Source organism: Manis pentadactyla, chromosome 16 (assembly GCF_030020395.1).
Source record: "Manis pentadactyla isolate mManPen7 chromosome 16, mManPen7.hap1, whole genome shotgun sequence".
Lineage (NCBI taxonomy): Eukaryota > Metazoa > Chordata > Mammalia > Pholidota > Manidae > Manis > Manis pentadactyla.
Window position 1 is genome coordinate 29937818 of NC_080034.1, and position 26274 is coordinate 29964091.

The window sequence follows — 26274 nt, forward strand, 5'->3', positions numbered from 1 at the left end:
TCCACAAACCCAATCCACTCTCACAGGGACGGGGAACTCAGGGTGCTGCTCCCACTCTGGGAGCCAGATGCTACACTCCCTCCCCTCTGAAGAGCATTTCACAGTCTGCAAAGTCTTCTCTCAGCCCCCTGTCCTGCCACCTCCAGGCCACAGTGCACCAGGCAGTAGCATGTCAGGGGCTTAACATACAGCGCTTCATTCCATCTACCAACCACTGCCAGTCCCATTTCACAGGCGAGGTAACTGACGCCCAGAGACATGGACGCACCTACCCACAGCGACACAGCTGGCAGGTGGCAGAGCCAGGCCTTGAACTGTTTTGCTGATGGCTGGCCTGACTATGGTCAAAAGCCTAATAGACTCATTCCTATGTTATTACAACCCATCCACCATTCCCTCTTAAACAGAATTTATATTTTTTAGGGCAGTTTCAGAAAAAATTGTTTTAGTTTCAGAGTGTCAGATTTACAGAAATATTGAGTAGAAGGTTCAGAGATTTCCCCTATATCCCTTACCCATCCTATCAAATCTCTTTAAAACTAAACTTTTTATAAATGCCATTTTCAGTAACTCCCAATACATTTTAGTTCTCATTGTCATTTTGACCCAGAAACTTCACATCTAGGTACATACCCTAATGACGTAATAAGAGATTCAGTCATTATAAGAAAGATTCATGCAAAAAATATTCCTCAAAGTGTTTAAAAAGCAAGAGAAATAAATCAACATAATCGTTCAATGCTAGGGAAAGGGTAGAATTAATTAATGTTTGGTGTGTTTATATTAGTGAATATTATGCGGCAGTTTTTAAAATCATGCTTTCAGAGAATGTGCAATGACACAGGATACAGAACAGAATTCGGTTCAGAGTGTGGGCTGGGAAGTGTGGCTTTCAATCCTATGTCACTCAGTAGCTGTATGACTTCCAAGTTATGTATTTCCCTGATCCTCAAGGTCCTCAGTTTACCCTGGGGATAATAATACATCAAAGGGATCCTCTGATATTTAAACAAGATAATCCCTGAAGACAGCCTAGCACCCTTCTTTATACTTAGTAAGAAGTCAATGAATGTTCTCTTCCTTCTTTGTGTATATGCTATCCTAACCTGTGTGAAGTGTTATCCCATTGTGGTTTCAATTTGCATCACTAGTGGTTAGTGATGTTAAGGCTCTCTGGTTCCCTGATACACATTTCATACACGAATTTGTCTCTTACTCAGTGCATGAAAGGCCTACTTCATCCCCACCGGCATTTTGGCATTCCTTAAAAAAATTACTAATTCAATCAGCTAAAAACAATACCTCATCTCTCTGATTACATTACTTTCCCACTTAGTTGTTTCCTTCACTGTATTGTCTGTCTTCCACGTACTAACCACACCAGTCCTTTGTGTACTGTACTTGCGGGAGCCATTTTCCAATTCACTGACTACTTTTAATTTCTCTTTGTTTTTTAACCTGCAGTTTTTTTGTTTTGTATAAACCTACATAGCCATCTTTCCTATTGGGGTTTATCTCATCCCTGTTAAGCCTAGAAAGTCCTCTCCACTGAGGATCCATGCTTTCTTTTGTTTGTTGTCCTTTTGCACATACATAGTTTAATGCTCTCTCCCCCATTTAATTCTGTCAGGAATTACTTTTGGTGTATGATATAAGATGTGCATCTGAATTTCATTTTTTTCCCAAAAAGCGAATCAAATATCCCAAGATTATTAACGGAAGAACCCTTCCTATCCCCATTATTTGCAAAACGTCCTTTGTTATTATCTTTTACAGTGGCGGGTTTATTTCTTCCTGGCTCCCCGACTTCTTTATTCCGATGCCAGCCTCCCCCTATCTGGATGGTTATTTTAATAATCATGTGGGTTGCACGCTCCACGGTCCGCAGGGAAGCCCCGACGGCTAGGGCCGCCTGCCACCGCCCTTCCCTGGGGCAGCCTGGAGGCCTGGGGCGCCTCGTGTTCCCAGGCGCGCCGGCGCCCAGGTGCGCTCGGTCACAGTGGGTTCCCGCCGGGAGGGGGAGGAGGAAGGCAGGTGTCCCTAACGACTCTCCCACCCTCCAGCCTGGGGAGGTGCTGGCCCCGGCTCCGTTACCACAATGCAGATGGGGAAAGAGCCTCTGGTCTCTTTCGGGTTTCAAGACCTTCCCAGGCACTGGAAGGCGGAAGACCCCCTGCGCCGGCCGGCTTGGGCCACCTCCCGGGGCTGCAGCTACCCGTCCGCAGATCCTCCCGGCCCCCAGCCTCCCCGACGCGTTCCCTGACGCTCTCACTACGTTCCGTCCTTCCAGGAGCCTCAGGAATCTCCCTCCGCCCCCTTGTCTTGCTGGTCCCAAAGTGCCCTTGCCCGGGGTGCTGAGGACGCGCTGCCATGCTGGCCTTACATCCCCAGCTGGATCCCTTCTCTGGGCTCCTGATTTGGGATTGAACCTGGCGTTTGCGGACGGGCCGCTAAGAGCCAGGCCTGTTCGCAAACATCTCCCCTTAACGCTCACAACCACCCGCATCAGGTATTCTCATCCCTGTCTTAACAGCTGAGAAAACTGAGGTCAGGAAATGAAGTTATATGGCTAAGGATTCTCTAGCCCGCAAGTGGTGGAGCAGCGAGCTCACTACAGGGGTGTGTTTGCAGGTCTGTCTCTCCAAAGCTCTCTTCACAAGGTTGTTGGGTGAATGAACTGAATAGTGAGCACCCATGTAGGCACCAGGTGCACAGCAGGCCATCCCTCTCCTGCAGGTTTTCATATGCACGGGTAGAAAACCGCCGGCCCTTGGTAAACTGAGATGAGCTGCATAGGATGTGGAAAAGAAAATTAAGGAAAAGTAGCAGCGCTTAGTGGGAAAAGATTGCTGATGTTGCCAATAATTATTGACTGTAAATCTGACCTACCAAGGAGAAGATTGCAACCAGAGGGGCGAATAGGGGGTGGCATGTGTAATATTTATAATGAAAAATAAAAGTCACCGAAGTGTTTAATGATAAAGATATAGCTAAATAAACTAGGGTGTACCTACATGGTGAAATATTATGCAGACCTTAAATTGTCCTTTTATTAAACTCATTTATTGGTCTCTGTTTTCTGCTGGCAATTGCAGCTGTGGATGAAACAGACAGGTTTGCAAATGGATGAGGGACTTGGATGTAGCAGATGTCTCAAACGAAGTGTGTGTGTGTGTGTGTGTGTGTGTGTGTGTGTGAGAGAGAGAGAGAGAAGGGGAGGAGAGTGGGGTCCTGGGGTAGAGAGGGGAGATCATTCTTCTGGGTTGGAGCAGGCCTCAGGAAAGTGCTTTAGAAGATGATATTTGAGCTAGGTTTTGATTCTTTTTGAAGAGTTTGTAATGACATGGAAAAATGTTTCAATTGTGACATTCATTTAAAAAGGATTAAAAACATATATGCCTACGTTCTGATGTTCATGGAGCCATCACACCAGTTTCGGTTGCTGATACTAACTGTAATTTATGTGAGAAAGACATAAACTTTAATCTTATGTAAACTATTGCTATTTGGGGTTTTCTGTTGCTCACTGCCAAAACTAATCCTAATTAACACACATACTGTATGTCCTGGAGTCTTAGCAAGAACGCAGAGGGGCAACTTGAAGAGAGTTTAATGAAGGGACTGTTTATAAAGGTGTGGCCCAGAGAACCCACTGGGGTTGCTATGGCCCCCTGCAGCTAGGAGTGGTGGGTGTCAGCACTTGCGGTCTAAAGAGGGGAGAGGGAGCAGTTTCAGGAACCCAGAGCCAGAGACAGCTGTGGAGAGGGTGCCTTTGGTCAATGGGCATTGGCAGTGTTGATCCTGTGGGGAGGGAAGCAGGAGAGTAAATGCCCTGACTGTGCCTTCTGATCCTCCCACCTTCTGATCCCTGGCTGGTGCCTCCACTGGCTGAATCCAAGGGGAGGTTGTGAGGGTCCTCTGATGCAGTTCAGCTTCCCAGGGTACAGGGCAGGGAGTAGGGTTAAGCAGTCTGGAAGGTCACAGAGAAGCTCCTCTTACCTTTTGTCCAGATGAAAATTTCATGTCCCCAGCACAGAGGACACACAGTGGACCACCAACTACTATATGATTGGGATGGGATGTTAGTTTGGTCATACTCCCATTGAAACCTAAAATGTTAGCTATCACCAGTGTTCTTCACATAAGGTAGCAGGGGAAAATGGGGGTTACCAGGCCCAAGTTCATAATCATAGCTGCCTGCTTTCACCCCTAATGACACGTTCTCCTTATCCATGGCTGGCACCACACTCTTTACCTGGTTACTGACTTTTACTCTTATAGGGTCTGAGTCTTTTGTGGTCTTGGCTTTGTTTGGTTGCTGAAATTTTCTGTTAACTAGAACTACTGGGCAGATTATTAAGAGGTACCTCAGGGAATCCCTGGGTTCTAGATCTAGTCCCTGCCTCTATTATGCAATAGCAACCACCTAATTTTCTCCAGTAATTGGGTTTAATCAACCCAGACATTACAGAGGCGCCTTTCTCTGCCTGTTGGTTCAGTAGCAGAAGAAACTAAAATGGCCAGGGGCCATCTCAGCTTCCAAGTCATGAACATGACGATTGTTCCATGGTTGATATGTTTCTTCCCTGGGTACTAGGATTGCCAAACTCCCTGAGTCCAAGATTATGGGAATGGGTAGCAAAATTCTTCCAGGAGATCCTAGACTTTAGGTGCAATAGTCACGAGGCTGCTGCTACTCTGCCTCTTGGCCATATATGATTGCATATGGTTATAGTTTAAAGAATACACTGCATCCTGTAGGATGGCACCTCTACCTGGCAGGGTGTAGTTTCTGAGCTATGCTATAAACGAGCCTTCAGTTGGCCAACCACCAGTCTATCAAGCCAGTTGCTTCTGGATCATGGGGCAGTGAAAAACCAGTGAATTCCTTGGGCGTGAGCTAATTTGTGCATTTCCTTGGCTATAAAATGTGAGCCCTGGTTGAAGGCAATGTGTGTGGACTGCCATGGTGATGGATAAGGTATCCTGTAAATCCATGAATGGTGGTGCTGAAAGCAGCACTGTAGGCAGAGAAGATGAGTTCATACCTGGAATATGTGTCTGTTCTTGTAAGGATAAAGCACAGCCCTTCCATTGGAGGAGGGCCCAGACATATCATTCTACAACCAGGTGAAATGGTGCCTAATCAGGGACTCAGCATTGGGCTTATAGTAGGGTGGGCACTCAGACTGACCACAGCCAGATTAGCCTGAGAGAGGGGAAGACTATATCATTGAGCCAAAGTATAGTACCACTGGTCCATTGAACAGACCATGGATGCCTGGGGGAAAGGCAGACAATGGTCCTTAAAACTGTCATTGTGTCCAACTAATGATCATTCTTTCCCGTCCTTAATGTAGGGCACTGCAGCTACCTTGCCTTTGGCTGTGAGGCATTACCACCTGGCCTTTACTGCCAGGATACAGTCATTCTCACTGACATCAGGGAATCCAGTTCCATGATTCATCCAGACCCCCACTAGCAGCTCCAGCCTACAGACAGAGGACAGTCATCAGAGCAAGTCAAGGATGCTGGTGGCCCTCACAAACACATTTCTTAATGTTTTGGTAAAGAGAGTACTTTCCAGACCTCCTTAAAATATGTGGGTAGGGGTAGCTAAGCAGACTTCATATACTAAATCCCATCCAGCCTTCCCATCTCTGTGAGATTTTGGATTCCTTCCTTTACAGTATGCCAGGGAATTTCTGGCATTTCAAGTTTATTAAATATAGGCTACTATTAAGTCTAGGCTTTAATTAAGCAACCTGCAGACTATTCATACCTCTCCCAGGTGCTCAAGCCAACACATTAATTCCAAAATCCTGGATGAGCACCCACGGCCATGAGTTTGGCCAAACTGAGCTTTATATTCACCCTCCTGGGTCTATTTCCCTTGGAACCCACTCCCACACATGCTCCCATGGCTTCTGCTAAGGCAGGTTAGCAGGCCTGTAACTGTTTCTGTCTGGGTGTCCTCTCAGTGTGGGCCCTGTGCTTCTTCACCAGGTTGTGCTGGGCTTGATTTGTGAAGGGCCCGGGGTCAAGGAGGGACGGTAGGTGGGGATTGTCCTGGAGCTGACGTCCTGGGAGACCGGAGCACTATGCGTCTGCCTGAGTGAGCCCATCCCATCTAAGGGTCTTGCCTTAACAGAAGAGCCTAGAGGGCTCAGCATTTGATTAGCACTGCAACTTGGCAACCTTACAATGACATCCTGGGGCCAGTCCTCAGTCATGAGAGTCCTCTCTGTCTACAGGACATGAGTGACACTTTCAAGGTGCCATCAAGGTGTCCTGATTGCTCACTCACATTGAAAAATTCCAGTTCTCCCTTCCCCTGTGCATGTTCCCTGTGGCCATCAGAAGGAGAACGACTCCATGCCATAGTGAGAAGAGCCACAGCCATTTCATCCGCCATCTTTAGGCCCCAATGATGTGGCACCGTACAGATCTTTCCCTGTCACCTTTTGAGTAATGGTGATAATTGGAGTAATGGTGGTATCTCTCTACCCAGTGGACTGCCTGGGTTCATTTCTCCCTCTGCAAGGAGGCTTCTTCTGCCTGCCTTGAATTTATGATCATCCCATCCCAGTATCCTGTGTGAGGCTGCTCCTGGAATTGACTTCTGTGTTCATGAGTATGGACAAGAAACAGATGACACACTTATGTTGGGTAATTTGAGGAGAATTAAATAAAGGGACTATTTACAGAGGTGTGTGTGGGGGTGAAGGGCAATCCCATGGGGCAGTGCAATACCTGGGCCTGGTAAACTGGCCTGAAGAGTGAGGGGAGGGAGCAATGGCAGGGCCCCAGAGCCAGAGGGCTGAGTGGATGGACCCTGCAGCTGGTGGATCCACTAAGGAGGGAAACTGGGGAATAAATACCCTGACCTCCTCCTCTTCCTCTCTTCTGCTGGCCCCTCCGTTGGCCAAACTCAAAAGCCAGATGGTAAGGAAACCTATTGCAGCATGTGTAGATGTCAGTGTCCAGGAGGCTGGGTGGACAGGGTGGAGAGAGGACTTGCAGGGGCCAACAGAAGAGGCCAGCATGACCACCCATCTGATATGAATATCAGTAACTTCCTTTGTGGCATCATTTATTATCCCATTTAACCTGTTGGACAACCCTGTGGGCAGGCACTGTCATCACCCTCATTTTGCAGACAGGAAATCTCAGAAGCACAGATAAGTGAAAGACCTGGCTCCAAAGTCCCACAGCCGGTAAGCACCAGAGGCGGATGAGGACCTGGGCTCGCAGTCCAGCTGTGGAGTCAAGCTCAGGCCAGCCCTGCAGGCTGAGCTGACCGTAAGAGCACTCACACATGTGTGTGCTGATAAGATCAAATACATTTAAAAACCAGTAAAATCTGTGAGCTGCTTATTTCAGCTGGCACATAACACTACACCAGGTTCTGCATTAGGATATTTATATAATAAATTACATTTATTTATTATAAGCTCATTTATGACTTATTAGACATCTTTCAGCCATGATTTTAAAAAAAGTGTATCTCAGCATAAAATGTCCTTCCCTCTCCCTTATTTTTTGAAACCCAATTCATCCGTCAAAGGCTTCTCAGTGGGCCCACCCCTTCCATCGTTGCCTTTGGAATTAATTGATCATGATTATCATATTTACTTACTTCCATGACTTATCCCTGAGTAGGCTGTGAACCCCTTGAGGAGAGGGATCCGTATGCCAAGCATTCGGCAATGTGCACATCATAAGGGGAGCTCTCAAACAGTGCTGCATTGAGTTGAATTCAGTCTTTTCTCTGTGAGTTTATAACAGTACATTCAGTTGGTCAGTCATTTCATTAACATTTTCTGAGCACCACTTGGTCTCTATAGGTGCTGGTCTAGGCAGAATACTAGATGAGTAAGACCCATGGCCTAATCTAAGAGACACGTGTGATTGGCAAGATGAGCAAAGGATTGTGGGAATGCAGAAAAAGGATCAATTAATTCCAAAGGCAACGATGGAAGGGGTGGGCCCACTGAGAAGCCTTTGACGGATGAATTGGGTTTCAAAAAATAAGGGAGAGGGAAGGACATTTCATGCTGAGATGCAATTTTTAAAAAATCATGGCTGAAAGATGTCTAATGAGTCATAAATGAGCTTAGGGGGTTTGGAGCCTATCTCTAAGCTTAGAGGTTGATACTTGCCACCCTTTGTCAAAATGACCTCTTGGCCTCCAGGGGCCTAGCTGACCCAGGGAAAGGCCATGGATGTACTTGGATGGGAAGTGTCTTTGCCCCTGTCTGTGGGTTTATTCTGTTTTCCTTATTGTGCCTCCCTGCCTTCTGCATGCTTCTCTATGGTAGTGCACAGGCTCAGAATGGCTGCCTGCAGGGCAGGGGCCTCTGTGCCTCATCAAGGGAGGCAGCCTGGGATAGGGAGAAGCACTGGTTCGGAGTCAGGAGGCCCAGGTTCCAACCCCAGGCTTGTTACTCCCTTTCATGGCTGTTTACAGCTCTGTATATAAGGGGTTGGGCTCAATGGCATTTGAGGTCCTTGCTGACAATCCCTAATTCCTGGGCTTGCACTGCCCATCTTACCAAGTTGTGCAGAGGATCAAATGAAAGAATGTGAGAGAGAGAAAAAAATAATGATGCTGAGACAAGCCCTAACTTCCAAACACATACATATACATCACTCTCCCTGATTCTGAGAACACCTGGTCCTCACCATGTCTGGAAGGACACTCAAGGTTGGCTTTGACCTCATAGAGATGCTTTCATCTTGTGCCTGGCTGGCAGGAAAGAAGGGGCAGTGGTGGAACAGAAAACCAGAGCTCTCCAGATGGCTGTTGGGAGTAAAACGGAGAAAAGACATCTGAGAAACAAAGTTAGGAGTGAGTCCTTAGAGCAAGAGCTGCAGAAGAAGGCTTAGGAACTGACACAGGCCAGAGAGAGAAGGTGTTCTTCCTTCACTTGGTGCTCTGTTAAAAGCCCCAACTGGCGTACAGCAATTCAGTTCTAGTGTTAACCTCAAAGTTGGCACAGACCCCAACAAGACTACTCTTACTTCGGATGCCAGCTGCAAGTTCAGAGGGGTTCCCCAGGCCACAGGCATTCTGACTGACTGGGTACAAATTTGGGAGATCCCACAACCCCATTCAGGTTCAATAATTCACTAGAACAACTATAGAACTCAGGAAAGTGCTATTCTGATGATTAGTGTTTTACTGGAGAGCACATAAAATCAGCAGGACCAGCCAAACGAAGACGTGCATGGGGCAAGGTCTGGGAGGGTCCCAAATGCAGAGTTTCTGTGTCCTCTTCTCATGGAGTCAGGACCTATCACTCTCCAGACACATAGATGTGTTCACCAATCAGCGAGCTCCAGTGAGCTTTGTGTCCAGAGTTTTTATTGGGGCTTTATTACATAGACATGGTTGATTAAATCATTGCGGGGAGATTGAACCCCATCTCCAGCCCCCTCTCCTTCTTGAACCTCACATGGCACAAAGCCCTAACCCTTCAATGCTGTGGTTGGTCTTTCTGGTGTGGCCCAACCCCAGGCCTGAAATTATTTAGGGGCCATGAGTCACTTCCTTGGGATAAACTATCAGCGCCCACCATGAATATCACTCCTAATATTTGGGAAGTCCCAAGGATTTAGTCTCCCTCCCAGGAACTGGGGACGAAGGCCAAATTCTTTAGTATACATTTAGTATGGTTAGACGGAAGCCAGACAGGCTTATCAAGCTCCCCACCCCTCCAGTTTTTTGACACATTTCAAACCATTTAGATTCACCAATTCTCATCAGTTTTGCCTCGTTTGCTTTCTCTCTTTCTCATTATGACACTTCAACCCTAAATACTTCGGCATGTATCTCCTGGGAACAAGGTCATTCCCCTGCTTACAAAAGCACAATTCACTCAAGAAATTTAACATTAATATAACACTGTCATCTAACATACAGATTGTATTCAAATGTTCCCAAGGGTAAACTGTCCTTTACAACTGATTTTCCCCCTATCTTGGATCCAAGCCAGGATCATGCTTTGCATTTTTCCGTATCTTCTTTAATTTCACATAATTCCTCAGTCTTTTTTTCTTTCTTTGCCTTTTATGACATTAACATTTATAAAGTGTCCATGCCTCACAAAGTAAGAGACGTTTGGTTTGTTTATTTCCTCAAGATTAGATTCAGAGTGAACATTTTGGGCAGGAATACTACAGAATTGTAGTACCAGTTTATCCTATTAATGGTAATTAAACTTTGCTTACGTGATTAAGATGGTGTTTGCAGATCGGTTTAGATTTCGATAAACCCAGAAACTGAGTATTATTGGCACTGCCTTTCCAAGCAGCCAGAGGGACTGGAGTCCTCCAGAAGGGCCCACCGCCATCTTTTCTCATCCCCTTTGGGAACACCAGGAATAGTTTTGATGGCAGGTCATGGCGAGAGAGTGGCGAGCCTCCACAATGTTGCCACTTATTTCCAGTTCTCCTGAGGCTACTTGGAGATACCTCCACAGCTATTTTCTGTCTGGTGCTGCGGGGCTCTGGATGGAGATCATCTCCCTGACGCGGTAGGTGCTCCTTTCTGCAAAGGCAAGTAAGAAAGTAGGTGTGCGGTGCCTATACCTGCCTGCAAACGTGGGGGTTTTGCCTTCATCAGCGGGTCCTCATGCTCTAGGGTGGACTTTGCGTATATGTGTGCGAAGCATTTCCGCGAGGAGCTGGTGAGGGTTCTCACGTGCCACCCTTCTGGGGAGGCTTGGTATGGCCTACGACACCCCTTCATTTTCTCCGAGGATGGTTGCACCCAACCCACCCGGAAGTGTTTGTTTCGCGGCACACTGGTCGGGCTAAGCGGCCAGACATGGAGCCGACCCGCCGCCGGAGCTGGTCCGCCCGAGATCCCACGGTCGCAGAGCCGGCCCCGGCCTCAGTGACCTTGGCGCAGCTCCTGCAGCTGGTCCAGCAGGGCCAGGATCTCCCGGGCTTGGAGAGGCGCCACTTCGCAGCGACACATGGCGAACCCACCGCGTCCCGTCTGCCACGGAGGCCCAAGCCCTGGGAGGATGTGAGCTCGGCCGAGGGCCCTCCGCCCCCGCTGACCCTCGGGGCCGCACAGAGGAACCACCTGGAGGGGCCTGGCTCGTCGGAGTTAGCGAGTGCTCCTTTCTAAATGGCACGTAGTGGGTTCCGGAGGCTCGAGGTCCTTTGCAGCTCAGATCTGGAGAGCTTGACTGTGTCTCATATACTCACACCCTGGGCACTGGCTGTTTGCTCACCTTTTGTGCATTCGCCCTCACCTGTCTTAACTGGACTTAAACCTCCTGGGAACATCATCATGGTGGTTTTGTACCTGTATTTCTGGACCATGATCCTCATTAAAAAAATTTTTTCTTAAATCCCATTTGTCATATGTAATTGAATCAAATCTTACTTCACTGTGATGCATCTATGTATTTTCATTTTGAAAAATGTTAGTACACACTAACAGGATCTGACACTGGGAACAATTTCTTAGGAATGTATGAGAATGTGTTATCTCCAAGTTCAGCTTATTCTTGTGGTTGTGGAAGTGAATTTAGGATCCAAAAGGAGTTCTGATTTTAGACAGCCATTCTCCAGGTAGGCATTAATAAAAAGTCTGATGGTAGAACTTGGCCCCAGAATGATTTCAAAGATGCACTCAACAAATGAAATCCGAAAGCATAAAAAAAACGCCACCACCAAAAATCCTAGAACCCTAGACTCTGGTCATCAGCTGAGTCAGGCAAGGGGCGTAAAGGCTCAGAGCAGAGGAAACCTACAGGAACCCTAGTAGTCTCTTCAAATAGGCCATGTGGCTCACTGTACTTTTAATCTTGCTTCCTAAAACTAGGTTTGTTTTCCTTCCACACAGAACATACCAGGTATATATGTTGACTGTCATAAACAGCCCACATAAACATACACTAATCTAAAGATTATATAACAGGACTAGTTTTTCCTAGATAAGGATAGTCCCACAACTTGTTTAAGGAACAATATATCATGGTACATGGTAGAGCATACTTTTTATAATTTTTTAACAACCACGTGAGGCAGACAGTATAGTCTATATTAGCCCCATTTTATAGGCAAGAGCAGAAACATTCCCATAGTATAAGACAAACCTGAGATATAAACCCTGGGTTTCCATACACCATTTTAAAGTAATCTGATTTCACAATGCTTTAGAGTGTAAGAGTAACATCTGTAACATCTATTCCTGGCAGGTTAACTCTTGAGCCAACCAACCTACTTACTTCATAACTTGGCATCGTTATACCTCTAACTCAATCTCACAGCTATGTTTGAGGACCCCATGAGCCAAAACTGCAGCAAAGCTTATCTTAAGGGACCAAGGCACACAGTGGTTAGGCATGTTTTCCAGCCTTAACCTATGCCTGGCGCACCCTCACCAACTCTTCCATGCCAAGCTGAAGCAACTGAGTAACAGCAGCAGAGGGAAGGCCCACTCGGGGGTGGACACTTGTGATAAACCTCAGCAGGATCAGACCCCCCTTTCAGGTCTTACGTCTCCAGGAGTCCTGGTATTGGCATCAGCACTGTAGAGTATGTCTGGAGTCTAGAATATGCAAGGAGGGGGTCCAATTAACTTGCCTGGAGTGTAAAAGTTCAGTCTTTCCTGATTTGTTTTAATCAGAGGACTGATTGAGAAACCAGAAAATCCCATCCTGAAGCCCAGCAGAAATAAATGGGGGGCATTTATTTCCCCGAGTTAAAAATGACACAGGGGCTCAGCAATCTACCATTACGTTAATAGGAAACACCCAACTGGCTCAAAGGGAGAAGTTACCTTGGTACACTATGGTCTTCCACAGGACCTTGAACCAGAGGGGAGTAGCAAGGTAGGGCCAATCCTTATAATGAAAGACTTCCTCACATAAGTTGCATAGATCCCTGAGAAGAGGCTCTAAACACCTAAAATTTCCGATAAAAATTTGAGTGTATGCATGTTTTCCTGGGGAAAGGAAGGGTTCTTCCTTTCTTAGACCCAAGAACAGGTTGGAAACTGAGCTAGACAAAAGGACTAAGCCAGTTGCAGGCTAGGATAAAGAAGCCATCAGATATACTTAGAGCCAGCCAAGTCTGAGAGCTTACAAAGCTATCACTGAAAAGTTGGAACATGGATTCATAGCAGAGACAACTGAGTACTGTTTCTGTGCTCTTCTCATTGTATTTCAAGTTCTTTCCAAAACAAGGCCCTAGTAACCCTCAGGTTCAGGTATGACCTGCGGGCTTGGCCCACTGCTGTCCTGTATTCACGTGTGGGTGGGTATTCATTCACCGGCATTAAACCCCAGAATAGAAGTGACAGAGTGAGACTTCCTAAAGCAGCAAGAGTCCTTTGGTGATGACAGAGGTGGTGCTGCAGCCAATATGGAAAACACACAGGAACTTTCCCTAGAACTGGGCTGCTATGACCAGTGCCTGCTAGCAACATCACTGTCTTTTCTGTGGTTTCTGAAGATATAATGGAAAACAATCTTCTCTGCAGATACTGAATAATCCCGAGAACACAAAAACACATGCTTCCAATGCACTTTGCTTTCAGATATTCTGTGGAAGAAAAACACAACTTCATTAATACAAATTAACTGCAACTTGGCACCTGAGAGTAACAACAATAAAAGCAATTTCAAAAAGTTAAGATTTCTTCAACAGAATAGGAGCCTTCTGAAATTAGTTTCTAATTTAATTCTCCCCATTTCCAGCTAAAGGACTACAGCAATACAAAAGTGTTGGCTACTCAGTTGTAACTCTCCAGATACTCACAGCCCCATGTCCTAACTAGACAATCACTCACTGTTCCAAGCACATCTCCATCCATTAGACGTGTAAGTAACAGCTGCCTCTCTCCCCCAGTGCCAGTTACTCTCAAATACCGGTAGACTCAGTAAGAATTTTTAAGCGGCAAGGTATGGCCCACCAAGTCAGCCCAAGGGCATTTTCCAGCCCTGCCTCACCTGGGTTTAGTTCAGCTGCCGGATGAGCTGATTGATGCTTTCACCTCGATAGCCAGGCAAGCCCACCTCCTTGAGGAAACCCACTCTATTCTTAGTAGCATGACGGGCTACTGAGAGTTGGAAAGGACTCAAGAACTCTGAGATGACCTGGAAATTCTTCCCCGGAAAGGCAATTTCATGAATGAGGTCTTCCAAGCAAATGACATCAAACTTCCCTAAGAAGCACAAGGGCACAGATTCCTTTATTCAGCATTTCCCCACCATATACTGCAGGGTCCTATGTGCCGCAGCTGGGCACTCTGGTAGGTTCCTGGGACCAAGAAGAGTATGACCTGGACTCCACGTGGAGACCACCAAAGATTCCTGCTTTCTGCCCCAACTGACCCGAGATTCACACTCACCAAGGTGCTCCTCAATCATTGTGTTGTCTGTTAAAGGGATGATTTTATTCTTGACCCTGGCTTGTCCACGTTTCAAGATGAGTTCCCGGACAGACTTCAGATTTGGAAATCTATGTGACGCAGAATAAACTACAGCCTTAGGCAGTCCCTGGCACACCGTATTACACTGCCCACTTAGTCCTGCAGCCTGGTTGAGAAAAGAGTCTCCCAAGTACCCCTTCCCCACACTGGAAGGGCCCTGCAATCACATTTAAGCAGGAATACACAAGTGAAGAAGAGGGAAGAAAACCAAATTGGCCCTAACCATGTCAAAAGAAACTAAGATTTATGGATATAAATGTTTACCAGGCAAAAATAAAACAAGCCCTAAGCCCTGGCTTATAGGCTAGGATTTTGGCCTTAGGGGACTCTCTACTGAAGATGGTGTAAGAGTTTGAATTAAATCCAAGCCTTTGTTGGGTTTTAATGTTTAGAGGCATACTAACTACTCTTATGCAAGTACTGCCCCCAGCTCTGCTTCACAACTCCAAGAATTAATTTCTCCTCTACACATCTCACTCAGCCCTGCCATGATATTGTTCACAGAGCATTATCAGCAGTACGGACACCTCCTACTCTACCTGCCCGACATTCCATTCTTGGGAACTGGCAGCTGATTTCTGGTGACTGAGGACCAAGAACAGGTCATAGCATATCCCTCAACCCAGCAACATGAGCCCTGGAGAACAGTATGCTGTGCACCCACGTTCCCAACATGTGAAATACAATGCAATGTGAATCCACACACAAAACCCTCACTCACCCCCAGGTCACATATGGTTCCACTATACGGAGCATTTTTATCGTTTGAGGGGTCACTTTGACGAAGACACCGCTGAAAATTTTCTTTAGGCGAAGCCTTGCAATGGTTCTCCACACTGTTGAACTCACCCCATCAATCCTGAAATGAACAGCAGAGGAAGTCAGGATCTATTGTTTATGCCAGTCCAGCAAGCACCTGTGAAATGTGCGCCACGACTAGGCACCCAGAGAGTAAGACAGACTGGGCTTCAGAGCTCAGCTGAGCTGAGCGGGGAGAAGCTATGTAAACAGATGGTTCTCATGTGATATGGAGCAATGTTTGAGATGCTATGGGAACACAGACTGTCCTGAATTTGTGGGGGAGTATGCAGGGCTATGCATGTCAAGCTAAAGAAGCAGGGTAGTAAAAGCTACGGGACATTTTAAGTAAAGGAGATGCAATCCAGTGTATTTTTGACAGTGGCTGAGGAGAACATATAGGACAGATGTGAAAATGTGACACCAGAAGCAGGGACACCCAGTTAGGAAGTTAATGTCATAATCCAGGAAAGAGATTACAGGAAGTGCCAGGAGGACTAAGAAAGAGTGCTCATAAATTTAAACTCCACAGGTTTCTGGTTTAGGTGCCTGGACAGGGGAAACAGGAAGAGGGTGTACGTGCAGGCCAAGAATGGCTAAGGAAAGTACCACCAATGTGGAAAACGTTTATGTACTCTCTCCAGTACTGAATAGGGTCCATCCACTTGACCTTGGTTCAGTTCCTAGTAAGATGCCTGATTCCCCCACTTTAGAACTTTTTGCACATATGCCTGAAACACATTTCCCTAACTATGGTGGACTTATTCTTAACAAAAGTTAAGGAATCTTAACTTTTTGAAATTGCTTTTATTGTTATTACTCTCAGGTGCCAAACTGCAGGAACCGCTCTATGTTTACTTGATCAAAGACATCTATTCTAGCCCATGGCTGGATGACCCCCACGACCTCATGCGCCAAGTTGACAGGACAGTAGGACCTATGGCGGACTCTGCTTCAAGTTCCTGCTTTAGAGTGTGTCTTCAACCAGCATCCCCCCTGCAGCACTTGACCTTCAGAACACTTGATGCATTTTCATGTCTATCTGCCTAATGTCAGTCTCCTTAACCTTGAAGACAAATTGTTGTGGTCAACTTGCCTTGTGGCTTAAGGCTTATCCTCATCTCCCTAGAAAGTAATGAAAAGCTCAAGTTTGCCCCATCAAATCTGGCAAGCCCCCTACCTTTGGATGCGTACAGCAAAGGCCAAGGAATGTTTATCTGGCACTTCCAAGCCATGAGGTTTCACATGTAGTCGTCTGAGGCGCACCCTGTCACGTAGTTGCCGCCAGGAATCATGCAGGAACCATTCCAGTCGCTTAAACTTGACCTCTTTTCCTTTCTTCTGCTACAGAGCAGACAGACCATCATCACCATTTTGTGCCTCTATTCATCTTTATTTCCATAGCAGTAATTCATCACTTACTATAGATAGAGCTTATCTCCCATGTTCTGCAAAGGGAAGCAAACATACATCCTCTATTCTTATGTAATGAGGTACCCAAGTGAAGGTGGAGTTGAAAAGACTGAGAACTATTGGGAAAAGTCCCCATTAAATAAACAAACAGGTTAGTTTACATGCTGTTAGCTAATGTTTACCAACAAATGTTATGGGGCCTAAAATTGAGTTAGACATCATAAAATACAACAGGTTGTTTTGTTTCCTGGCTCAACATGTATTTCTCCAAAAGTGTTTGGCAAAAAGCAAAAACTGTTTAGCACATTAAAAAAGGTACGCCAGCGTGCTTGGTCTCCTAAGTTCCTTGGTATGAACCTAGCAGGTACAATTGCTATTCCACTTTTTCCTTAACAAACTCCACTGCAGTATTCTCCAAGTAGAAAGTGTTTCATAAATATTTGTTAAATAAAGACAACGAACCATATACCTGGAAAATCGAACCCACAGGCGAAAAGGATTGCTGATACCAAATCTAGTTCGACACATGCCAGATATAACTCACCAAACACAAATTCTAATTTCTCCTTCTTGGTTCCCTGTCATTACCTCCTTCTTTTCCAAAAGTGCCCGCTTTGCTTGAGTGGCTTTGAGGGCCTGATAAGCCTTTCTCTTTTTCAGGAGATTTTCTGGAACCAAAGGGATCTTTTTTCTTTGCCTGATGGAGAAGATTGAGATCAGTGTTACATTTTTAGGAAACAAATCTTCAATGGATTTCCAAACCATTTCCTGGCTTCGGGAAACATTACTGTCTTCAAATTCCTGAAGACTTGAGACTTCCCTGAAACTTGTACAAGTTTCTGACTCCAGTCCTCCAAGTGTATCCCTAACATTCACTCTTCCCCAAAGCATTGAAAGGCTTGCGCCCTTTCGCCACTGGTCCTCCTATGCGTCAATGGAACTTTTACTAATGTGTCCAGTTAAAAGCACCAGCATCTATGTGATTCTAGTAAAACTCTGTTATGAGGTTGGGGAGGGTGCAGACCCATTTGCAGGGGTAATAATTAAGTCAAGCTGGGTGAATCCAATTCTGGCAACCACCAGCCCACTGCCGGAAAGTCAATCGTTGCTCTAGATAAACCCTAACTTGATGGCGGCCGCCCCTCCGCCCGCCCCAACCCTACAGCTCCTTACTCCTCACCAACCCTCCGTAATCTGAAGCCTTGTTTCTGCTTTTCCTCGGTTCACAAATATCGCAATAAACACCGCGGATGGCACCGGATGTTCAACACCCCACTCCAGAGATTCACAAGCCCACATACTCACTCCGGCTCCGCCATCTTTCCAGGACTGCGGCAACTGCGCATGCGCAGCCCAGCCACGAGGGGAAGAGAGGAACCGCTCTGTGTTTACTTGATCATAGAGACGTCTATTCTAGCCCACGGCTGGGTGGCCCCCGCCCACTACCTTATGCGCCCAGTTGACAGGCGTGAACAGCTGAGTCTTGCTAACCCTGATTCCTGCTAAAAGTTGCAGAAGGCTTCTTCGCACTGCTTCCAAGCACTTTAGAGCCTGTGCCGTCCTCAAAATCCAGGCCTTTTAACTTAAGCTATGTCTCATATTGCTGGTGGCCGGGCTGCAAACAATGAAACGCTTCCCCCAATGCACATAAGTAGAATGGGCGCAGCCTCTGCGGCTCCTGTTCCGCTGCGCGACTTTAGGGAGATCAGCAACCCTGGGGTTGTCTTTTTGCTCCGTAGGGAGAGCTGGGGCTTTGACTCTCACGTAGGTGAAAGTGTTTGTGGACAACTTAGGATAGTAAAGAGAGCGTGTCTGATTCCGTCTGCCCGACTCCGTCAGCCAGCGGGTCCCTGAGCAAGTTATTTAATTCCTTCGTACTTTGGTTTCCTTACCCATAAGATGGGTATAATAATGGACTTACCCAACAGCGTTAGGAGGATTATGAAATACTCCATATAAAGCGCTTAGCACAATGTCGGATGTAAGCAGTCAGTACTGTGTTATTAACGGCGGTCCGAAAATAGAAATTCCTTCTTGCCACCTGAGAACCTTCCCTCGTACAATTCTCACCACCTGAAATTTGCTTACTTCTTTACTGGTCTTCATAAAACAAAAGCAGCTCGTGTCCTGTCTTCTGGAAACCTCCAGAGCAGCGCGTCTCCAGGATTAAAATGCATAGGAGTCACCCGAGGATCTTGTTAAAATGCAGATCATTACCCAAGGGTGGGGTGGGGCCGATATTAACGTATTTTTAACATGCTTCAAACTAATGTCATGCTTCAGGTCTATGGACTATGCTTGGACTAGTAAGCCTCTAGAGAACACTCTCTTTCCTGTCTCTGTATTCCATCAGCACATTATTATATTTTTAACATTTCTTCCCCATACTACTAAAAGAGCAGAGACCATGCCTTCCTTATTCATAACTGATCCTAAGGTTCTAGCGCAGGTTTCTCAGTCTCAGCACTATTGGCATCTGGGGCCAGGTAATTCTTTGTTACGGAAGAGCCGTCCTGTGCATTTCAGGAGGGTTGGCAGCATCCCTGGCTTCTACCCACATGCCTGTAGCACCCCCACCCCAGCTGACAAACAAAAATGTCTCCAGAAATTGCCAAATGTCTAGCACAGTATAGATATTTATCCTAATGTTAGGGCAGTGTCATTATTGGACAGTCAGCACTTACAGGTGTCACCACAGACTATCCTGTACTGTTTGGATTATTGGTTCCCTAATTAGATTGGGTGTTCTAAAGGCAGGGACGCTGTCTCATACTTCTATATCTTCTGCAGCACCCATCACGATGGGCACTTGTTGGGGCTTGTTAACTATCTAATGTCTAAGCTTAAGGCATCCATATTGGCATGAGCTATGTAACTAGTCCAACCAGAAACAGCGCCACACACAGAACTTATTACCTGATGAATAAATGTAAAGGGAAAATGTGATCTTCAGAGTCACAGAATGGGGCTTTTCCACAGACTGAGGCTCATTCTTGCAAAGCACCTCACCATGTATCTTACTATGTAAAGAGACAGAAACAGAAGGGTCACGAAAGTGTTAAACATCCATTAGAAAGTAAACGGGAACAAAAAGTTGAGTCAATATTTGTAACTTTCCGTGTGTACAGATAAAAGGTTGGTTTTGTGGTACTGAAGGTATAAAGGAGAGGAAGAATTTCAGGGGTGTTAACAATGCTCCTGGCTGAAAGTACAAACAATACTCCTTGGTGGCCAGGTTCAGGAAAAGGTCTTCCAATGCCAGCAGATGGTGCTAGAAGAGTACTTATTCTTAGTTCCAATGCCATTGTTCCACCAGACATCCCGAGAAAAAGGGATCAAGTCTTCATCACCAAGTTGTTCACTAACTGAATACATGTTTACTGAGCATTGCCCTAGCACTGGGAAAACTCAATATTTTTTTATTTCAGAGTGAGGTTACTGAATGAGAGCATGAGAGCAAGGCATGGTCATTTATAGTCTCAAGAATGTTATTTTTTTTTTAGCTTGTCCTCATAGGCCTGTGTTTTTTTCTTGACTACTTCAGTTGTCCATCATGAGGGAATGGTGAAATAAGTTACAGAGACTATCAATTATATGCTGTCAGGTAGGTCTCTATGTCCCGAAATCTCAGCGGTGGGTGTTTTTCATTTTTCTGGCCTGCTGACATCCATTCTCATTTCCTCATAGTATCCCATTTCTCTTGTGGACAGGTTTCTCCTCATGTACAATCTTGGAGGGGTGGAGCATCAAATCCAAATGTTTGGCCCCCCAGTACCTAAGTTGAAGGGGTCTCCAGAGGAAGATCTTTACAACTTCTCCCCTCTCCCCGGCAGGAGGGCCCATGACACCCTAAAATCCTCTCCTCTGGGTTTTGAATCTTGAGCAAAGTGAGGATGGAAGAAATGTAGGTGGTTTAGGGCAAGACTTAAAAAATTTTCCATCTACTAAGACCTCCTGGGATTTCCTTGTTCCTGCCTTTCCCACTCCTGTTGGTTCTTCAATCTTCCCTTCAATCCTTATCCTTCCTATAAAATTATTTTATGCTGGTTAACCAAGCATATCAGTTTCTGTTGCTTGCAACCAAAGAATCCTGAATATAATACTCCCAGACATTTGGTTACATTTGAAAAAGCAAGGTGCAGAATAGAGTATAAGAAAGTGATCTTGTTTGTTTTCTGTTGGTTTTGTTTTTTGGCTGTAGATGTATTTATAACAGTTTTGGAAAGATATATAAGAAAGTGTTGATGGGCTTATTTTTGGGAAAAGGGAGTAGGGATGGGAATGGGAGGAAGACTTACATTTTATGGTATGCCCTTTATTACATATGTATTAATTTAAGAAAAAGCTCTCCAGGTAATTAGGTTCTTGTGATTTGCCTGTTTTAGGAACCACTTGACTGTGTTTTTTAAGAGGGCTTTCAGGACCATTTTTTATATCTCTGAATTGACTCCAGAATCCCTTTCCAAAAATATTCCACAAGTGGCTTCAGTTGTCTGCACTTTGGGATTATTTGGAATCCTACTCTTTTTCACCTAAGGGACAACTGAGCAGTGCCTTCTCAGTAAGCAAAACCACCTTAGGTTTTGGGGGCTCCATCTACAATTAGCTGTATGAGAACAGATTCCTATTTATGTATTGATTACTAAAGAATCTTGATTTCCTAACTGCTACTGCTTTACGGGCAGGAGGGAAAGCAGTGGAACCATAAAGGAGTGTAAGTGTAAATCCTGGGCCCCAAAGAAAAATATAAGAAGTCCTATACCCTCACACCCAGAACTACATTTCACCCTGTGGTAGTTTCCCTAACAAGTTGGGTAGACTCACACCGTGAGGGGAGGAACTTAGAGAGCCTCACAGGGCTGACTTTACAGATAAGGGTACAGAGGTATTCCTCAAATAAATCTGGTCAAATGTGTGAATCCAAAGAGACACATGTTAATTCTGGAACAAGTCTTAGGCGAAACAGTTTTCTTTAACTATCCTAATTTAGCCTTTTAGTCCTTGCAGAAACAAAATAAATACAATGATTGAGGAAAGCTTTCTGCAGATTGAGGCTCATCTATCTAACTTTTCAAATGACCCCATTTTTCCTTCCTTAGTTAAGGACTCTTCTGGCAGGAGCAGGGAGGGAAGCCAGAGATATACACGACTACGCTTTCTCAGGACTCACTTTGCTTAATTTGTAACTGTCTGGAAAGGCAGATCAATTAAAATCCTACCCCCTCCCTGCTAGGCTACTTTCTGGTACTGAAAGCTCTATTTAAATAGAACTAGTACTGAATGCTTACTTACCCTTTTCTTCTGGGAAAAGAGCCAGCCACTCCTGTTTGGAAAATCAAGACAATCACAGTTGCACATTTTCCCAAATCTTTGGCTGTATTGCAATGGTTGTTTCATTTTGTAATCTCCAACTAAACATTTCCTAACCAGGGATTAACAATATAGGTACTGACTGGTTTCTTTTAACAGTATTTATCCAACATAACAAAATAAACTGCAATTTGTTATACTTTTTTTTACAAAACATTTTATAAATATTTTTACAAAATGTATACAAAGCAATTTCAAGTGAGACATACTATACAAATGAAGGTATTTAAGCAAATAAAGCCCACACCACATTGACAGTGAGTGACGCGTCCTCTTTAAGTCAAGTCAGTCTGTAAGGCCTCCCTAATCTAACAAAGTCTACTAAATTCTTCAGAGCTAAAATAGTTTTTTTTGTAATTGCCGGTTTAAAATTTGCTTTATCTTTAGGCAGTACTTAAGGACACAGAAAATCAAATGCTTAGTAACGAACACGCGCTTTCCACAACAACAGAATAAAAAAAAAGGAAAATGCTTTTTGTTACTGAGTACAAGTAGTTCTTAAACTGAACTCTGACTAATGAACCTGAACAACCGACCGCTGGCCAACCAAGGCTGAGCTCTCTTACCCTTTACCAGAGGGAGCTCGGCATGGCATGTGAGTTATGACCCATGTGCGCATAATCTAATCACAGGAGTAAAATACATCTCATAATCTTCATTTGTCATTATCTAGAATTTTTCTCCATAAAAAGTAAACTTACATACAAGGACACAAACATTTACAAGTTTCGTTTTGGTAAATTAGGCTCTCCATTTGCTAGACAAATATTAGGACTTTAAAAACCCTTGAAGATGGTATACTGGGAAAGCTAGGGTTGGGGCGGCAGGGCACGACAGGGAAGAAAGAGGTGACAAATGTACGAGAAGCTTGTCTGTGAAGAATTCCACTGACTGGCAGTAATTAACGTAACTCATCAGTAGCCTACTGTGAAGGCTTCCAGGTTAAAGTTCCACAAAGTGAAGAATTTGATCAGGAGGGACCATCTTTAAGTCTTGCTAGGAATTAGGGAGCATGAGTCCTAAGGGAAGAGCCTGTGATATCATGGGGTTCAGGGCAGGGTGTTACCCCAGGGCTGCCCAAACAGAAAAGCTCCAACTGGCAATGTCAATTCATCTTTCTAATATGTAAAAATACAGGAAAAAGGGGAAATCTGCAACTTGGACATTGGCACAAATGAGGAAAAAATGGTAACCCTAAAATGGCCCAGATTTTCCAATTTCTATTGGCTGGGGGCTGGGGGTGGGGAGAAGGTATGCTGCTCTTACGAAGACTGGCTGTCTCATAGGCTTTCTCTGTGAGGCGGGACAAGGGGGCAGGGAGGGTCTAGGTTTTCTGTTGCTGTGTTTTCAGGTAATCAGAAGCTTTCCTTTCCATCTCAGGCCAATCTAGAAAAGAAATGCCTGACATGATGCAATGGGGGTCATCCACAGTCTGGGGACAGCCAGAAGCAGATCCTGGCAACATGCTGGAGTGGAGACCAGTGGGTGCACTTCTAAAGCCAGAGAGATACACAGAATAAATGAAAGGGTGCGTGCAGGTGACAGAGAGAGGGTGTGTGCACACACTGTAACCAAAATACCCTCTGGACCTGAACACCCAGACCCAGGCACACAGAGGCGACTGAAGGGGCACATAAAACACCGAATGTGGCTTTCCCAATGGTGGGAGGTACCTGATGGTTACAATGGCATGGAGAATGAATGTCAGAACAGAAATGGGATGAGCTGGGGCAGGTATACAAGAAGGGAAAATGGGGAAAGCTCCCTGAAAGGAAAAATAAATAAATAAAGCAACATCATGTTCACTAATCGGAACATGGGCCGAACACAAACCGAGATGGGGGCATATGCCCCTTGGCTCTCAAGTGAGAATCCTGTGTCTCAGATCATTCCTTTTAGTGGTGGGCTGGCTGGCTACCTTTGGTTTGTCTGCATTTTGGTAATGACTGCTGCCGGGGGTGGACGACTGTTCTCAGACAAGAAGCATAAACAAGGCCAAAGTCCCCTTGAAGGTTAACTGAAAATTACAACACAGTTTTCAAATGAAAGTGCTTTTGGCGCTTGGCTATTTGTTGGAAAGGGTGTGAAGAGAGATTAAATGAAACAAAATCCAGCAACAAACAAAAACATACAGCATACGTTGATTCTATCCAATTATAAAATGCAAAGCGCTTGTTTTTTCTCAATAGTTAACATATATATGCTTTTACATATATACATATTCTATTCCTCATGGCTCTATCCCGGCCTCCCCTGTACACTGTGCCACTAACTGGTTGCTATTTTCCTTTATTTAGCCTGGTGAGGTTAGATCAAGTCATGCTGTTGCAATGAACAGAGCATTCCCTCGATGAAATTCAACATGCATATGCTGAAAAACATGGGGTTTGGCTCCAGGAGCTTTGGGAAAGCACTCGAACAGCGAGCATGGGAGCCCTGCAAGTGCCCTGCTCGTGTGCCCCCTGCTGCTCACACCAGGGCTGCGGCCTCCCCAGCAGGGCGGCGAGGAACCTACTGCTCAGAGGTGGCTGAGTCGGGGAACCCTGTGGGCTCCCCCTCAATAACAAAAAACCCAGAAATCTGGAGATGCAGTGGGGTATTCTTTAAAAAGTAGCTTCTATCAGTCCTGTTTGAATTTCTTTGATGAGTCTGTTCTTTTCAAATGACTTATGATTGTCAGAATTTTACCCAGGGCTGTGCGTACTGTGATCTCACTGAGTTACAGGGTTTTCAGAAATATAAAACAAATAAACAAAAACATAACTATAAGCACTTTTGTAACACTTGAGATGTGTAGGGCCTTTCAGACTGCTTTCTAACAAGAATTCATTTTACTAAAGGATCTCCCTGTAACCTCCACCGAGTATTGCTCTTAAACAAAGAATGGGACTGAGATTAGAAAGGATGACCTGTGATGAAAGATCAAGCAGGCTGGAGACAGGAGACCGCTTCCATTTGCTTTTGCCAGGAGAGAATGCAACTTGTCCAGGGTGGGGGCTCAGGGCGGGGCAGGGAAGGACGGCTGCTATTAACACTCTAGGATACTATTTACAGCTGCTTCTAAAATGGAGTCAGTTTCTACAACACCTTCACTGTGGTCCGGGATGAACTTTTCCAGGCAGTTTTCCTGCGAAGCCATTGGAGAAAAGTTGGGAAAATCTAACTCAACAGAGCCACTAACCGCGGCGTCGTTATGGGGCTGCCGCCCAGCCTTTTTGAGTTCCAAGATGTTCTTAAACGTTGTTTCTAAACTCTTAGTGAGCTGGAGATCCGGCTGGGGCTCACCTGACCCTTTCACGGTGTCTGTGTGTAAAACTTCATTCTTTGGAGAATTCCTCAGAGTTTTGTCTTGGAAGGAATTGTTACAGGTCATCTCCAAGTGAGAATCTACTAGGATACTTGAGAGTTTGCTTTCAGTACCATGATCTAGTCTGGATGAGGTTTTCCGGTGCCCATCGGGGCCAGGAGGGCACTCGCTGGCCTTCATGGACTCTCTCCGGCTGGTTTTCTCTTCAGATGCACTCCGGTACTGAACTAAGCCCGCTTTGTCAAATTTCAGTGCTCGGCCAAGGCATTCCGTTTTTTTAGAAATGTTTCCTTCCGCAGAGACCACGATGTGATTAGGCACTAAATTAAACTGGTCATGATTCGTTGGCTCTGCCATGCCTGGTTTGGCTCGGTCTCTGCTCTGGGCCTTGGCTGTCAGATGTAGAGAGCTGGTTGTTTTACTGCCATGGTGGTCACTCCTGCCAAACTGCGTCTCGTGAGCAGCTTTGTCAAGTTTGAGGGAACAACAGAAATCTGCCTGAAAGCCCTCTGGAAATGGGAACAAAAAGAACATTGATGAATGAATGAGAGTAAGGACTACAGAGCAGACCCTCCGGGGGTCAGGTGCAAAGCCAGCCTCCCCAGCCCAGCCCCACGAGGCAGTCTCTCACGTCCAGCAACATGCAGAACACCTAAGGGAGCAGCCTACAGAGGTGAAGCCAGGGTAGCCACGGCTGTGGGGCCCCGGCTTTCAGACGACAAACTGAAACCTCTTTGAGAGGTAGCTGACTGACGATAAATGGGGAAACCAGACGGGCAAAAAGCTCCACTTTGTCTTGATCTCTTAGTGTTATTTTGAATTAGGTTTTTATTAATGATTTCTTTGAAACAGACTGAAAATAGAAATTAGATGCTAGTGTCAGCCTGGTTTCTTCCTGGGAGCAGAGGGCCCTGGAGTGAGGCTCTGGCAG

At 45.5% G+C, this 26274-nt stretch overlaps 3 protein-coding genes across 11 annotated transcripts in view; 1 reads left to right on the top strand and 2 right to left on the bottom strand.

The window, feature by feature from the left end:
* The first annotated feature begins 10233 nt into the window (after positions 1 to 10233).
* Positions 10234 to 11360, top strand: C16H6orf226 (chromosome 16 C6orf226 homolog). Its single transcript, XM_036907284.2, has one exon. The coding sequence runs from the start codon at positions 10832 to 10834 to the stop codon at positions 11138 to 11140; it is 309 nt and encodes a 102-aa protein (XP_036763179.2). The 5' UTR covers positions 10234 to 10831; the 3' UTR covers positions 11141 to 11360.
* Positions 11361 to 13158: 1798 nt separating this feature from the next.
* On the bottom strand, positions 13159 to 18040 carry RPL7L1 (ribosomal protein L7 like 1). 4 transcript variants are annotated; one of them, XM_036907273.2, is made up of 7 exons: positions 17972 to 18040; positions 17255 to 17363; positions 16434 to 16594; positions 15177 to 15314; positions 14375 to 14484; positions 13974 to 14188; positions 13159 to 13566 (listed from the first exon to the last, which is right to left on the bottom strand). In XM_036907273.2, exons 1-6 carry the CDS (start codon positions 18010 to 18012, stop codon positions 13980 to 13982), a joined length of 768 nt encoding a protein of 255 aa, XP_036763168.1. In that variant the 5' UTR covers positions 18013 to 18040; the 3' UTR covers positions 13159 to 13566; positions 13974 to 13979. The 4 variants fall into 4 exon arrangements, with proteins under 4 accessions (XP_036763168.1, XP_036763167.1, XP_036763166.2 ...); XM_036907272.2 differs by having other exon boundaries at positions 16434 to 16597; XM_036907271.2 differs by having other exon boundaries at positions 17847 to 17976.
* Positions 18041 to 21997: 3957 nt separating this feature from the next.
* Positions 21998 to 26274, bottom strand: part of BICRAL (BICRA like chromatin remodeling complex associated protein) — a 79660-nt gene continuing 75383 nt past the window's right edge. For all 6 annotated transcript variants that reach the window (XM_036907238.2, XM_057494238.1, XM_036907239.2 and 3 more), the window contains one exon: positions 21998 to 25852. In XM_036907238.2, coding sequence (XP_036763133.1) covers positions 25065 to 25852 — 788 coding nt within the window. In that variant the 3' untranslated portion in view covers positions 21998 to 25064. The remainder of the gene's footprint in view (positions 25853 to 26274) is intronic.